Source organism: Lemur catta, chromosome 14, assembly GCF_020740605.2.
Source record: "Lemur catta isolate mLemCat1 chromosome 14, mLemCat1.pri, whole genome shotgun sequence".
In the NCBI taxonomy this organism is placed as follows: Eukaryota; Metazoa; Chordata; class Mammalia; order Primates; family Lemuridae; genus Lemur; species Lemur catta.
Window position 1 is genome coordinate 39,339,309 of NC_059141.1, and position 17,337 is coordinate 39,356,645.

Here is a 17,337-nt window from a genome sequence, read left to right on the forward strand (position 1 = left end):
TGATATTGGCTTCATAAAACATGTTGGGGAAGATTCCTTCTTCTCGACGTTGTGGAATAATTTCTGCAGGATAGGTACCAGTTCTTCTTTGTAGGTCTGGTAAAATTCAGGCGTGAAACCATCTGGTCCAGGATTTTTTTTTTTTTAGGAATACTTTTTATTGCTACTTCAACTTTGGTACTTGATATTGGTCTGTTCAGGAGTTCTGTTTCTTCCTGATTGAGCCTACAGAGGCTGTGTGTTTCTAAGAATTTGTCCATTTCCTCAGTGTTCTCAAGTACATAAAGGTTTTTATAATATTCATAGATAATATTTTGTATTTCCACGGTATCAGTTGTAATTTCTCCTTTTCCTTCCTGATGGAGCTTATTGGAGTCCTTTCTTTTCTGCTTCTCATTAATCTAGCAGGAGGTGTGTCAACTTTATTTTTTCAGAGAACCAACTTTTTGTTTTATTAATCTTCCGTATAGTTTTTCTGTTACCAATTTCATTTAGTTTTTCTCTGATCTTTGCTATTTCTTTTCTTCTGCTGAGTTTGGGGTTGGTTTGTTCATCCTTTTCCAGTTCTCTGAGCCAATTCATTAGATTGTTGATTTGTGATCTTTCAGTCCTTTGGATGTAGGCATTTATAGATATAAATTTTCCTTTCAGGATTGCTTTAGCTGTTTCCCACAGATTTTGATAACTTGTGTCTCCTTTATCATTTAGTTCAAAGAATCTTTTGATTTCTATCTTAATTTCCTCCTTAATCCAATAATCACACAGCAGAAGGTTGTATTTTGTGAATTTGGTGCCCAATTATATTTTCCTAGGTAACAAGATTTATATGTTGCAATATCGCACAATTCCTTTGACCAAGAGAAAACACCAGTGTGGATACAGAGAGCCATCCTGCCATCCAAAATGAGCCTACACTTGTAATAACTTTCCACACCTTTATTTTGTCCCAGGGATCCTTCTTTCTGTTCCTCATTTAATTCACATCAAATCAATTATAAACAGCAAATGCTTCTGAATGCTCAGGGAGAATATGATGAATGATTATTAACTACAGAGGCACTGTTGCTGCATCTCTGCCTCCCAGTGTAACCTTTTAAATGGCAAGAGCCTCCCTGAAAGCAATAACCAGCATTTTCTTAATGAAAAGCCAATATTTCAGCAAAGGATTGCTGTATTTCTGCAGCTACTGCTCTGTTCAGCTGAACAATGAAATCTGAAATATTTGGGTGTTTAAAGCTTTCAATTAAACCATGTTGTCTCTGGGCATTTACACTTCAAGCCTGTCTCTTCTTTGCCTTTCAGTGGAACACTATCTCAGCAGTAGCAATTACATGGACTGCATTTCCTCACTGACAGGAAGCAATGGCTGTAACCTAAACAGCTCTTTCAAAGGCTCTGACCTCCCTGAGCTCTTCAGCAAACTGGGCCTGGGCAAATACACAGATGTCTTCCAGCAACAAGAGGTCAGTCTTTATTTATTTTCCTGGGTTTCTTTGTTTTGGTTGTGTGGATGATGACTTCGAGCATGAAATCACTCATTGACCTATGACTGTGCTTTCACTGAGCATTTATTCAAGTCTCATAGCTTGTTCTTGCTGCTGAGAAAAATGTCATCTTATTTCTTATTTATTTAGTGCAGCTAGAAAACACAGGATAGCAGAAACAGAGAAAATGGTGCTTGCAAAAATACGCTGTAGCCATCCTTCAACAGTTTTAGCTGAGAGACCCAAGTGGTATATTGATTCACAGAAACTTTTGGATTCACAGCTCCCCTGAGGTCATCAACAAGTCTGTTTTTAACATGATTTCATTTTTGAATCTATTGTCTTTATTTGTGGTACTTAAGAGTAAATAATAGCATCCTAAATAAGTATCTGTGGCTGTTTTTGGCCTAATCCTAGTTGTATTACTGAAATCTGTAATTTATTACAGAATATATTTTTTAACATGTTAATTTATTCTTAAACTTACTGCTTGGGTTTTACCCAAACTGAGACAGAGCTTAGATGTCTTCCGAACCATCACTACCATGGATTTTGGTCAAACTGATTAGCCGTAGCCTACTATGCATTGGCATAAAGAAAAGAGCCCCCAAGAATGACTCTTTCTGATAATGCTGTCATGTTGCCAGGGCACAGCTAACTCAATGCAACAGAAAATTAAAATAGTTCTATAAATTTATCTCTTTTTCAAATCAAGACATGGTCCAAGTTTGATGCTAGTTGGCTTAATTTCATATTATAGCGGTGGTCCCCAATCTTTTTGGCACCAGGGACCAGTTTCATGGAAGACAGTTTTTTCCACAGACTGGGGCAGGAAGGGGGATGGTTTCAGGATGATTCAGTGCACTACATTTATTACATTTGCAGCTACTCCCCAGCACTAGCATCACCGTCTCAGCTCCACCTCAGATCATCAGGCATTAGATTCTCATAAGGAGCACATAACCTAGATCCCTCGCATGCGCAGTTTACAGTAGGGTTCATGCCCCTATGAAAATCTAATGCCACCACTGATCTGATAGGAAGTGGAGCTCAGGTGGTGATGTGATTGATGGAGAGTTGTTGTGAATACAGATGAAGCTCCTCTAGCTTGCCCCCTGCCCCCCCAACCAATCCCACTCACTTCCTGCTGTGTGGCCCGGTTCCTAATAGGCCGCAGACTGGTAGTGGTCTACGGTCCAGGGGTTGGAGACTGCAGTGTTAGAGAACATGCGATTTAGTCAGTAATTCCTAGGCATGTATCAGTCAGTAAGAAATCTAAGGTTTTTATTAGGCACTTTTTATCATAAATTCAATGTATTGCCCATGGCTCAATAACTAATTAAGTTTAGCTGTTGAACACTTTTGTTTTTTAGACTGAAAAAGAAATAGCCATGGGTATTAGATGTTAGGGTATTGATTTTGTTCTATTTCCCCTAAATCTAAGTTAGTGTTCATTTAACTAAGGATTTTCTAAGTTGAATAACCCTTTCATAATCAGTGCATTAAAGAATTGTATCTATATTTTCTTATTAGTTAGATGAGGATAGCTAATTGAGAAGCTAAAAGGCGTAAGTATTTTAACTTGTCCAGACACAGAAGGTCTTAGAGTAAGAGACTGAATGTTACTCAATGATATTCTGGGTTTGCTTTCATCTTTGTTTATTTCCTATTTGAAGAAGTATAGAAATAAATTTATTATAGGTACTTCTTATCCAGTTATTCCAAGAAGGAAGAAAACATGAAAGTATAAAGCCAGAGTGGCTTTGTCTAATATTTTATTAACTAGTGGCAATGGTCAGCAAACTGTGACCTGCAGGCCCTCTGCCTGATTTGTAAATAAAGTTTTATTGGAACACAGCTACACTAATTTGTTCACATATTGTCTATGGCTGCTTTTGAGCCACAGCAGCAGAATGGAGTAGTTGTAACAGTGACAATATGGCCCACGAGACCTAAAATATTTACTGTCAGGCCCCTTAAGAGAAACTTTGGGGACACTTGAACTAGAGAGTCTCTATTAAGTAGAATTTCTAAAAACTATCTTTAGAACTGTGATAAATGATGGCCTTAAATTAAGGTTTCATAAGATCTAGATGTACCTTCAATCAAAACAGAACATTGTTCAATATCATTTAATGAAAAGTATATTTTACTTTTTTATGCTGTGTTGAATTGTGGTAATCTGCTTCCTTCATGTAGGATATTTTCTAATATTCAGATACGATTTAACAAGAATCTCCTCCCACTAAGTAACTTCATGAGATTTTATTGTAAGCATGTTGAAGATTGGTTTAGCATCCTTCACAGATGATTTATCAATATGCATTATTACTAACCATAACTGCCAATTATTTCACCCCTTTGGTGAGCCCATTGCCTTGCTTTTATAGCCACATCGAACGCTCACTACAGAGCCCCGCAAGGTATAGTATTGTCAACCCTCAGTGCCCACAGCTAATAATGGCAGAGTTAAGACCTGAACTCAAGTCTCTTTGGCTTCAGAGTCTGTTTCCTTTCTATTCCTCCACACCATCTTTAAAAAAAGAGTGAAATTATTAGACAATTTCCCTTTGTGCTTTGTTGCCAATGCCAGAGAGTACAATTTTACTGTTCCTACAAATGCTTCTTTTGTGCCTCCTTCAGAGGTAGTCTGCTGGGTTGAGCCAAGTGAACCATAGATCTGATGGAGTCTGGGAATTCTTCTGTCACTTTTATGCAGAACACAAAGAAAGATACCATTTGTTATATTATTAATATCTAGTTTCTTCTTATAAAGATAAAGATGCACTTAACCAATTCAGAATCCAAAGCTAAGAAATATTTTTCTCTTTCCTGGACAGATATGTATTCTTGCTTTTATCAGTTCACAAAAATGGTGCAATCTTTCTGTTTCCCTTTATGCCATAGCTGCCAGGATGCTCAGAGCTAAGTCTTTGTTAGAATCATCACTTCTGTTTTACCACCTTATTTCTCAATTCTTGTCCCTTAGGTTTGTGCCACTATCATTCTTTTTTGGAAGTAGGTAGTGAATAATTAATAAATAAAATAGGTGGAATAACAGGTTGATCCTGTGATGAGGAAGAAAATGAGTACTTAATATATTGGTTACGGATTTTTTTTTTCACCCACAGATCGATCTTCAAACATTCCTTACTCTCACCGATCAGGATCTGAAGGAACTGGGAATTACAACTTTTGGTGCGAGGAGGAAAATGCTGCTTGCAATTTCAGGTGAATATGAATATTCAACTGATATTTTAAAATCTGAGTAACTCCTGCCAGTGGTCTCAGCCAGTAGGACTGGCTCTGCCCATCAGCTTCTGGCTTACTACCCTGACACCTTGGTGGTTGTGGTTTCAGAGGATTTTCCTGCCAACAGTGTAACACATGCTGAGAATATTCTACTCCTTCCTCAAGGCATTCCCTGAAAACCTGCCTTGACAGTGTTGTTCCTGAAAATACATGTAGATCCCTTCAGAAGAATCTAACCAAAATTGCCATATGCAGAACATGGGGGGGCAGTTTAATTCTCTTTAATTCTCTTCTTTGCCATTGTGTTAAGCAATAATCATCAGGTCAGTGAATAATAAATCTTATTGGAAGTCATGTTTCAAATACATGTGTCCCCTTGCACACCAATAGAGACTATTGCACTGAGGAAAAAAGAATGCTCATTGGTATTGCTTGGAATCTGGCAGTATTACTTGTCTTAATTCTTTTTATTTTTTTTCAACATTTTAATAAGATGTGTGTGTCATGGAAGGATATATTAGTAGTATCCTGAAGGTGGTCACAGAATCAAGGAAAATAATGTTGTCTACCTCCTTAGACTGCTTTCTTTGTGCATCTATTGCATATTCTCTGTTTTAGAAAACGCTCTATACATATTTACTGGGTGCCATTCATTTGAAAGGAATCGAGCCAGATGATGAGTCAGGAGTTGGCGAATACATAGTAATGCACTTCAAAAAAACTGTTTAGAGAACTATGAGGAAGAAATTTGAGGGGGAATCCAATTCGTTTTTGAAGATTTTACAATAAAGTTCTTGAGTGCCAGTCTCTCAAAAAGACAGACACCAAGGGTAGAAGCCAAGTGTCATGTGCTTTGAGAAAGTGATTTTGCTTTTTCAGAACACTGAATTTGCAGACAATGCTTAGTGAGGCCAGCAGTTGCATCCAACTGGTGAAGGTCCATTCCAGACAGCAGCCACTCATCATATCAGCAGAAAAAAGGAAAAACCTCAGTTGTTTTCCATTTTATTTTAGCAGCATATTGCATACTCCATCCACCTCCCCATAGGAAATCTGTATTTTTTTTAAAGCAGCTTTGAAATAGGAGTAGAAATCCAGCCGCTTAGCTTCCTGGTGGCAGCCTCATTGGTTCTTTCATGGGTGAATAGAGTTCTACACACATCAGTTTTAGGAGTCTTCCTCCACTCTGTGTGTCCCGGAGGCTACATTAATGGAGCTCCACAGGGCAGGTGCATAATTCCTGTTTGCTCATAAGATCATCTTTATATAGTGGCAAGAACACTGGATTCAAATAGGAGACCCGGGCTTTTCCTCTGCTAAATCATGAGTCCTTGGGTGAGTTTCCAAACCTCTTTTGGTTTGGGTTTATTAATCATGAAGGTAGATTGGAAAGATGATCATGTAAGGTCACCTTCTGCTTCTAAGATCTATTCTTTCATGTGATGCATCATTAGGCTTAGTGAAAATAGACAAATACAGTTTTAACAGTATATACTACTAGCAGGATACCCCTTGTTCTTTTCTTTTTACCATTTGTGCAATAAGGTAGTTTTTCCAACTCATTTGTTTACTCTAAAGTTCAGCCTCGGGGCTATTCCTAGATTCAAGTTAACTTTATATATTTTCACATTCTTTTATTGAAATACTGCTTGAAATTTGATTAACTTGCCTATTCACCACACCTGTACTGTTGAAATATGCCTGTGGGCCAGCACTTTTATGCCAGAGAAGGGCAGTACAATCTGGAACTTCATAATCTTTCGCTAGAGATTCATGGATTGGCAATGGTAGTATAATGAAAACTAAGTTCGTTCTTTGTGTACCAACCCAAGACCAAACTCTGTAAAGCTTTTAGCAACAAGCAGATCTCTCTAATTACTTTCACAAGTTGCAGATGGCTCATCAGTTCCTTACTCTAGAGTACATCAGTGTCCTTTACTCTGGATTTTGGGGAGTAGGGTAGGAATCAGAAAGTGTTTTGAATCCTCTTTTTAAAAAAAATTTTTTTTTCTAACCATCGTCTTCAGTGTGGTTCTATTGAGCTTATGTAGTACTTCTGTAGACCTCTCTCAGTGGGTTCACGAGTCCTCTTGCTTTTAAAGGGAGTTAGAGACTTTGAATAGGATGCCTTATGAATGCTCTGCACAGTGTGGAGTATCTGATTATTTTAAGGATAATTTTATCTCGTTGAGTGCATTTGTTTGAACCTAGTAAATTGTTTTCTCTGTAAGTAATAAGTTTTCATTAAGAAATCCTTCATCAAAAAGCTTCTTTTCTCAACTCAACTTATCTGATAACAAAGAGATCATCCATTTATAGTCCCAGAACATTACATTTTCTGATAGATAGCAGAATTGCTAGGCAGCCTTGACTCATGTTTGTCTTGTAGTTACGCAGCTTGGTTAGATACAGAGTTTGCTCAAAATTCCTTTTTAAAATTTTGTAGATATTTAAGTTACAGTCGGAGTTGTGCTTTCACTATGAGGTTTCGTTTTTGCTTTTAATCTTGGACCAAAAGACATTTATTTTAATGTTATAGGCGTAAATGAGATTTATCTCTAATGGAGATGGATCAGAGAATAAGTTTGATCTTTTTTTCAAAACCACGATATTTTGAAAATTGACAGATTTCTGTCAGAGTATTTTAATGACTGGTTAAATGTACAGGGACTCAGTGAAAGGAAGTTTAGCATCCTGTTGTCAGGCTTCCCGCCACGGCCTCAGGTAGATCTAACATTTCCCGACCTATTCTTTTAGTTTGTGACTCTGTTCAGATCCGCAACAAGATCCTGAGAGCTGCCAGGATTGTGTGAACGTTGGAATTTCAAAGCAAAAGGTTGGTATTTTCCCAAACTATTCCTTAGGCTTACTGAAAAATATCAGAGGAAGGAGTTTGCTTTTTTATTTAAAAAAAAAAAAAAAAAAACAGCAACAACAACAAAAATCCTAGTCTCTTCAGTAGGACTTGATCCTAGATAACCTCTCTGGAAGATTTATCTCTGTGCATCACATGTAGAAATGTATGTATGTGCTCTCTTAGAAACTGCATCTGTAGGGAATGACTGAATTTCTTGGTGATCATTTTACTTTTTTGAAATCTCTAGCTGATGTGACTTTTCAGAATAAAGTTTTCAATGTTTATTAATTTTTTTTTTTAATCTTCCATGGCCCTGCTGTTTCCATGTGCTCAGTTATACAAGTTATGTGTGCTGGGGGAGAATGTTGTTTGACCTCGTTCTTTCCTTTTCCTTGGGAATGTCCTCCTGATTTGTAGATTACTCTCCCATGAGAAAATGGAGGCCAGAGATAGTCTCCTTGCTGGAAGGTGATAAAACTTTCCCAGGCTGTATACTTAAAGGGATTCATGTATTCTTAACATTCCTATAAGTTTGCCTTTAAATATATTCAATTCTGTCTTGATTTATGAATTTTGAAGTGCTGTGTTTGTTTTTTAACAAGATACATGTGTTCCATTTTTAATAGGAATGTCATTGCTACTGTGTTTCTGCAGGGACTTGAAACAATAGCCATCTGCATGCATGCTTGCATGTGTCTTTTTCCTGTAAAGATATCTTCCTTGCTGCTTCAGAGTTTTTAAGCTATGTTTTTTTATTTAAAAAATAAATTTGATTTGCTAAAATATGAAGTAAAGCTCTGTTACCTGGCATAGCTAGAACTACCGGATTGTGCTCCTGTGCTTTGGTCGGTCTTCTCTGTCCAGTGGATCGCTGCAGCTCAGTGGCAGGATGTTGACCTGTGCATTAGGCAGTTTCAGCTCTGTCACTTAATAACTGTGTGGGCAGTGACTTCATCTGTTTTTATAATCTGTTTTCTTATCTATATAATGGGGAACGGTAATACTATCTATCCCTTAAGGAGGACTTGAATAGGGCAAGATAAATGTAAAGTGCTTGTCTCATAATAAGCCCCAATGAATTGCTGTTATTTTTCTTCTCTCCTAAGGCCTATATGTGAACAAAAAAGAGAGATCTCCATTGTTGCTTTGACCCTATAGGGCAGGCATTTACATTTTGGAAGGCAGTGGGGTGAAATGTTAAGGATCCATCTTCCAGAACTTGGGGACAGGAGCATGTCTGGCCATAAGGCTGTCCTTAACCGCAGGTGGGCCCCCTACAACCCGAGTCTGTGATCCCATCCTGAGCATTACAGTAGCTGGCTGTAGCTTATGTTGTAACTTGAGAATTCTAAAGGGGATTGTATATGTGTGGTTGAAAAAGCACAAGTACCATGCAACTATAAGGTGTTCAGTCACATGCTCTAGCCGCCCCTCCCCCCCCAAAAAAAAGACAACAACTTTAGGCAAATCAACTATATATGCCTTCTGATCTATTTTAAGTTGAATAAACGTGAGCATATTTTCATTTGATGGCTATCAGAAACCCTAATTTCCATTGTCTGACAATTCTGTGTACTTCGGTGAGTTTATCAGGAACAGTTACATCAGTGACTCAGGGGGTTGGGGTGGGGGACGTAGGGGCGGATGCCTTATGTACAAGATGGTCTGCTTCAGTTAACTTTTTACCTCTCAGGCTAATAACTTTTAGCTGGTAAAAGATAAACTAAGGTGTTTTCTAAGTACTCTGCTTTCTTTAAAATTTAAATAGGGAACCTCAGTTTTTTCCTGAAAATTTGGATTTAAATATTGGTTGTTTTCAAGTATTAATTTTCTAAGCTGTTACTACTTTTTTACTGAATTGTTTTTTTTTTGATGATACTTCTGTGTATAACTATTTATGACTCAAGAAGCAATAGGCTCCATGAGTTGGCAGAGCCATGGGGGCTGTGGCTTAATACAGTTGACCCTTGAACAACATGGATTTGAACTGCACAGAAATTTGAAAAAAATAAAGTAAGGCATGTCAGGAATGAATAAAGTATATGTAAATACTAGTCTATTTTATCATTTGCTTTCATAAAATATGCCAATCTATTATAAAATGTTAACATTTATCAAAACTTAACAGAAACACAACATGTATGGTACCATTCTTAGTCAAGATAAATGTAAACAAACAAAAGATGCAGCATTAAATCATAACTGCATAAAATTAACTGTAGTACGTAGTATGCTATAATAATTTCTTAGCTACCTCCTATTGCTATTTCAGTGAGCTCAAGTGTTGAGAGTGTCTGCTAGAAACACCGTGTGATGCTCAGCATCTCCATGTGAGCAGTTCATCTCTCCAGTAAATTTCATATCACAATAAAAAGTAATCTCTCACCATTCTTGCATATTTTTCATTGTGTTCAGTGCAATAACATAAACCTTGAATAAAACCATAGGACCCATATGAACTACCACTAGTGATGTTATAAGTGCTCCCAAAAAGTAGAGCAAAATCATAACATTACAAGAAAAAGTTGAATTGCTTGATATGTACCATAGATTGAGGTCTGCAGCTCTGGTTGCCTGCCATTTCAAGACATGTGAATCCAGCATAAAACTATTGTAAAAAAAAAAAAAAAAAAAAAAAAGGAAATTCATGAAGCCATGGCTGCAGCTGCTCCAGCAAGCGCAAAACCCTTATACTTTTTGCAAAATACCCTTTTTTCCCATATTGAAAATTCAGCTTTTATTTGAGTATAGGGTTTTCTAAATAAAAGCATACCTATTGACTCTAATATGATTCAAGAAAAAGTGAAGTCATTATATGACAATTTAAAGCAAAAGGAAGGTAAAGGATCTAAGCTGGAGAACTTAATGCCAGCAAAGGATGATTTGATAATTTTAGAAAGAGGTTCAGCCTCAAAAATATAAAGATACTAGGAGAAGCAGCTTCTGCCAACCAAGAGGCAGCAGAGAAGGTCCCAGAGCTGTTAAAAAAATCATGGAGGAGAAAGGATATCTGCCCCAGCAGGTTTTTCATGCACACAGAAGTACCCTATTCTAGAAAAAAGTGCCACAAGCAACATTTATTAGGAAAACAGGTGAGCACCAGGATTTAAGGCAGGAAGGGATAGCCAAACTCTACTGTTTTGTGCAGATGCAGTCAGCTTTATGATCAGGACTCCCCTTCTCTATAAAGCTGCTCACCCTCAAGTCTTAAAAGGAAAAGATAAACACCAGCTGCCAGTCTTTTGCATGGACAAGAAAACCTGGATGACAAGAACCCTTTTTCTGAATTAGTTCCATCAATGATTTGTTTCTGAAGTCAGAAAGTACCTTGCCAGTAAGGGACTGCCCTTTAAAGTTCTTTTGATATTGGACAATGCCCCTGGCCACCCCAAACCCCATGAGTTTGCCGCCAAACGTGTCACAGTAATCTACTTGTCCCCAAATGCAAAGTCTCTAATTCAGCCTTTAGTTCAGGGGGTCAGAAGGACCTTTAGGGATCATTACACACGGTACTCTGTGGAAAGGATTGACAGTGTTAAAGAAGAGAATCCCATTGAAGAGAACTTCATGAAATTCTGGAAGGATTACATCAGTGAAGATGCCATCATTGTTATAGAAAAATCTGTGAAAGCCATCAAGCCCCAAACAATAAATTCCTGCTGGAGGAAACTATGTCCAGATGTTGTACATGACTTCACAGGATTTATGACAAAGACAATCAAGGAAATGATGAAAGAGATTGTGGATATGGCAAAAAAAAAAAAAAAAAAAAAAGTAGGGAGTGAAGGGTTTCCAGATAAGGATTTTGGAGAAATTCAAGAGCTAATAGACAACACACCAGAGGAAGAAACAGAAGATGAAGTGATGGAGATGAACCAGTGCCAGAGGATGAGGAAGAAGACATGGAAGAAGCAATGCCAGAAAACAGATTGACATTGGGCAATCTGACAGAGGGTCCCCTGGTTATTCATGACTGCTTATGACTTCTTTTATGACATGGACCCTTCTATGATATGAGCACTGAAACTAAAGCAGATGGTGGAATAAGGATTGGTATGATAAAGAAAAAAAAATTTTTAATGGAAAGGCAAAAAAGACATCATAATGTACTTCTGTAAAGTTACATTAAGTGTACCTGCCTCCCCTTCTACCTCCTCCACCTCTTCTCCCTCTGCCACCCCTGAGACAGCAAGTCTAACCCTTCCTCTTCCTCCTCCTCCTCCTCAGCCTACTCAATATAAAGTCAACAAAGATGAAGACCTTTATGATGATCCATTTCCACTTAATGAGTAGTAAATATATTTGCTTTTATGACTTTAATATTTTCTCTAGCTTACTTTATTGTAAACATACAGTATATAATGTGTATGTTTAATCAACTGTTGATGTTATCTGTAAGCCCTCCAGTCAATGGTAGGCTATTAGTAGTTAAGTTTGGAGGGAATCAAGTTTACATGGATTTTTGCCTGCACAGGGAGGCGAATGGCATCCTAATCCCTATTTTGTTCAAGGGTCAACCGTATTTCACGATGTTCCTTCACTGTCCTCAGGTTTAGGTGTGGGGTTGTCTTTTCATATCTGACTTTAATAACTTAATGATTACTGCATTTGACATGGATGAGTTCAATAGCTATAATACATTGGTAATACATCCTCTCTGTGCCATTGGTAATACATCCTTTCACATGCCTTTCACCAGCTTTGATTGTGTTTTGCGTCTGAAATGATGTTTGGGATAGGTCAAACTGTTTAATTTGGTTTGAGATTTCTGAGAATGATTTACCCCCCAGGCAGTTTACAAACTGTAATAAAAAATTATTTGCTGTCCAGAGTTTACAAATTGTAATAAAAACTATTTGTTGTCCTTGATTCTCTTGACTGCAGTATGCTACCTTTAAAATCGTACTTTCTAGTATTTCAGAAATATCTTGGCCATCAACTAAATGTTTTTCTTTTGCTACCAGACTTGACTTTCCCCCAAAAACCTACCACGCTCCTAACAATTATCTCTCTCTCTCTCTCTCTAGAATTAAATAAAAACCGAAGAAAGCTTTTTGAATCGCCAAATGCACGCACCTCTTTCCTGGAAGGTGGAGCGAGTGGAAGGCTACCCCGCCAGTATCACTCAGACATTGCTAGTGTCAGTGGCCGCTGGTAGCAGTGCCCTCGAGGCACGTGCCCACCAACTGACTATAAAGGCGAACACAGGACATCTGTGAACGGCCTTCACTGCGCAGCATCCTCAGCACTCTGGTGTCTGGTGTCAGGACCAAAGCATCTTATTCACACCTGTACTTTATGGCAAAAAGGAAGAAAAGAGAGATGATGTTCTTGTGATGTCATACAGAACACTAAATATGGATTTCTTTTCTAAAATGACAATTGGACAGAATTGAAATATGAGGATAGGGCTCATTTCCTGTTTTTATTTACCTATATAACATATGCACTGATTTTTTTTTTTTTTTTTTTTTTTTTTTACTTAAAATGAAGGATGAATTGACATCTGGGATGCCAGAAAACTTAGAAGTTATTTTGTTTGCTTGTTTTGTTTTGGTATTTGGGGATTTTTTAAAAATAATCAAGTGGAATTTTCTGGTACTGCTTTAAAATAATTATTGAGGTCTTTCAGCACTTTACACGTTCTGATTTCTTGTCCTGTGGAAATTCTTGCTCTTTCCATCTCTCTCTCTCTCTCTCATTTTCATGTCACCTGATATATTGGTACAGATCAGATTTAGTCACATTTTTCTGACTACATCAAATTTTTATTTGAAATGGTACTGGATGTTAGTTTCTGTGCAGACTATTCTGTGACTTTGGGAAACATAAGTGAGTCTACTTGGTTCTGGACCAATTGTGTTCATGTATGTCAGCATCCTAGAAACACTTAGCAATGAACCTAGTTCATGGTAATAGGTGCAAAGAAAGACCAAATGGACTTTGCAATATTAACCCTTTGCAGTTGTCATACATAGCTGCTGCCTGTATTGCTAAAATGATTTTAATGGTTGTCTGGAGGCAAAGGGCTGTTTTTAGTATATTGCCACTAAAGGACATTTATTTATATCAAACTTTTTATTTTTAGATATTATAAGCATACAGTACATAATTGATGAAATTGATATTTACTAGAGATTTATGGTAGAGAATGGACGACATTCAATAACTGGAGCCCTAGATTGTCACTTTATTTAAAAAGACAAATAATCATCTGACAAGACAGCACTGTTGCCATGATGAGGAGAAATAGATTACAAACTTTATCGTGTACAGCTAGCTATCTATGCTCTATGTGGTCACAGGACTTTCCTAGAACTGTATCTGTCTACTTGAAGTAGACTTGTGTTTGTTGAGAAGAAAAAGGCTTATTTGAGTCTCCAGGGTGACAGTTTATAAAGATAGCTGAGTTCTGAAGGGAAAAAAGACTATTTTTAAGTGGCTAGATCCATTGTTACAATATTATACTGTGAAAGTCCAAGAAATCGGGCAACATTGTTTCCTAGGTCTTTTCAGGCATCTTATTGTGGATTTATGAAGGATTTTTAATCCATGAAGAAGATCACTAAAGTGCCTTTCTTTCTTCAAAGCAATATTATTTCCAAGTCTATTAAGTTGTTAGAAAACTTTCCCATAGGAAATGTTGTCAATTACCTGTACTGTAACTACTTATTTATGTTCAGTATTCAAGATTCTCTGCATGGACATAAACCACTGTCATGCGCTCTCAGCAGAAAGCATTAGACAAGCATACACCACAGTTGGGTACTTTTATACAAATGTGGGATAAGAAATACTTGCCTGACATTTTTTCCACAGCTAAGTCTTACCATTAAGGTAAAATCAAGAATTAAAGAGACATTTTGCACTCAGAAAAATCTTCACTTTAAAAAATAGTATTGGTTACCTTGAAGGCATAGATAAAGGGCCTGTCACAAAATTATCAGTTGTGACTGGCACTAAGGAGCTGCCCTTTCTAAACTAAACTAAGCCTTCTCTGCTTAAGGATGTAGAATTAAATCACTCCCTTTTCAAGTACAGTGGAATCATCCTGTGCACATGTATACAGATGATCTCATGAATCACATGATGATCATCTGCCTTATTTGATTGTACCGATGCATCATGCTAAACATTCAGCACAGGTTAACAATTCTAGAGTTGTTTGCAGTTGAACAACTCAATGCTCCAAATTTTATTATGTCTTTAATAAGACCTTCCCAAATAAAAAAATATTCAGAGCTCTTTTCCCAGCTCTCTACCATGTATTTGTAACAGGAGGAAGATAGAATGAATTTGCAGTATTAAGCTGACATGGGTTTTATGAACAGTGCTTTGATATTATGCCAAAGGGAAAACTGTCCCACTTAAACTAGATTATTAAGTAGGGTGGATAAAAATAAATAAAAACACTGGAAATTATTTTTCTCACTTTCTCTCGATGCAATGAAGGGAATATGACAGTACAGTATATGGACTTGTTGGTGTTATATGATGCACAAAATATTTTGATTATTTGAATAAATGTTAGCTTTTAATCAATCTATGCCTTAATAGTGACTGGTTATCTGTAAATATAGAACAGATACAGGTTGTATTTTTGTGTGGGTTTTTGTCCTTTTAGTGATTTTTTTAAAGCAAAATGAGAGATGGAATTAACAGTGAAAATGGGAATTTTTTCTAACCTAATCAATTGTTACATGAAAAATAAATTTATATAACCCCTTTGTATTGCTCTTGCTAGATGAAATGTGTCTTTTTTTAAAGAAAAAATCTTTACACATCAACTCTGTGCCTATCTTTGTTTTCTAAGAAAAGCTTTGTTGGTGGGGAGGGCCATTTCCAGTAAAGTTGAAAGATATTTCTGCAATAGAATTGAATATGCATTCTCTGTCCTCTTGTTTTGCATTGACATTCCTCGTTTTCAACCAGATGCTGAAGCACTTTATTTTAGTCAGTGAATCTAGGACCGGTAATCAATCATTGTTTCTCTGGCCACCCGCAGGTACATACAAAAAGAGTAACATTATAGAACACGTTTAATTCTTATTATTTCCTTCTTTCATAAAGACTCAAGTGTATGACCACTTTGGCAACCTCATCCATCAGCAGAGGTGCTCCATACCAAAGCGATACCGGGCTGTTTCACCCAGGTTCCCACTTCAGAGCCTAACCGTTGTGCCATCTGTCCCTCTGAGCACTTACCGTGCTGTGCTCTGAGATTCTGACGGACTAATTTTCAGATGGAATCAATACCATATTTCTAATTCTGAGATTTGGCTAAATCTTAAACCTTAGGCACCACCCGTTATACTCCCAGGAATGTCTCCATCTGAACTGTCTATGCCAGTGGTTTTTAAAAATTGTTTCTACAACAAGAGAAACAATTGAAATCTTTTGATAATTGAAATCTTACCCATGACCCAATATTAAATTATCCACTCATTTACTCATCCCATTCATGATATAAATATTAATGATATATATTTATTTAGTGGGTTCCAGGCCCTAATCTAGGCACAGCAGTGAATAAAACAAAATCCCATTGCCCTCCTTAAGCTCATATTCCAAATGGAGAAAGCTGGAGCTGATGTGGAGAGACCGGATGGCGGAATGTCCCTACCCTTCAACATGGGCCTCCATGTGTTTCTCTCACTCCAAGGGGACTCTTGGGAGTCTAGAAACTCATTTTTAATGAAACCATTGAAAATACCCATCAAAATATTCCCTCCACTCATCCTCCATCCCTTTTTCTGGGTTCCACAGGTTTAATTACATTCTCAAAAGCAGAGTGCAGCCAAAAAAGTGGAACCACTGCTTCATAGTTATACCCTGTGATGATAGTGGTTAGGGACCCATCCCTTCCTAGATTTGACTCCAAGTGACTTTGTAGCTGTTAGAAATCAAGTTTACCTTCTAAGAACATGAGTTTGCTACCACCAAGAATACTCCAAGAATGCAGTTAATACTTGGAAATTAATTCCAAATGTTAATTTCATAAGATACTCAACAATGGAATAAAATGGGGTCACCTTAAATGACTGTTTCCAAGGGAACTTCACTCCCTAGGCAATATAAACCCTGGTATATATTGTTAAATTAGCTCATAATTTATCCTGGCTTGGGTACTTACTAATTGTATGCATTCTAGTATGTTAAAGTGCATTTAACCTAATTTTGATAATCTGATGTTTATTCAATGTATAAAGTAATTCCAGTCATCACCAAGGCCATGATTCTCCTTCAGTTCTGCTTCAGGTAAGTCAGCTTCCTTCCTTCTCCTCAAATAGCCTTTTGGATAATTTTCAGGTAATCTGGCCAGGGGTGAAGAGGTTGGACTTTGTAGTTTAACAAACGTGCATTTAGATCTTATCCTTAGACCTTGGGAAATTTCCTCTGTGTCTTGGACCCCTTTTCTGTAAAATCAAAATAATAACCACTTCTGAGAATGATTGAAAGGGTAAAGAGAGGCTGTGTGTACATCTTTCTGCACAGTATATGGCACAGAGTGAGCAGTGACTTGGTAGCAACTGCTGTTACTACTAACTGGATTTTCCTTTCAGTGCATGGGTGTTTCTTTGCCCATCAGAGATCTTCACTGTGTTCATCTATCTATCTTCTGCATCAGAAGGGGGAAGCCTATTTCCTGTGCCAGAACATTAGGAGAACTGTAAACTGCAGTCCCAGGGACCTACCTCCTGACTGGTAAGGTTGGGGTCAGAACACTGTCCCGAAGGTCAAGCT

General features: G+C 37.4%; 1 protein-coding gene across 3 annotated transcripts in view; it reads left to right on the plus strand.

The window, feature by feature from the left end:
- BICC1 (BicC family RNA binding protein 1) overlaps positions 1–15,329 on the plus strand; it is a 265,859-nt gene extending 250,530 nt beyond the window's left edge. Inside the window, exons 19-22 of one of the 3 annotated variants that reach the window (XM_045568791.1) lie at positions 1,303–1,463; positions 4,616–4,715; positions 7,494–7,572; positions 12,621–12,706. In XM_045568791.1, coding sequence (XP_045424747.1) covers positions 1,303–1,463; positions 4,616–4,715; positions 7,494–7,549 — 317 coding nt within the window. In that variant the 3' untranslated portion in view covers positions 7,550–7,572; positions 12,621–12,706. Of the gene's footprint in view, positions 1–1,302; positions 1,464–4,615; positions 4,716–7,493; positions 7,573–12,620 lie in introns of all 3 variants that reach the window. The other 2 variants (XM_045568788.1, XM_045568790.1) reach the window with 2 other exon arrangements.
- Positions 15,330–17,337: the final 2,008 nt, after the last annotated feature.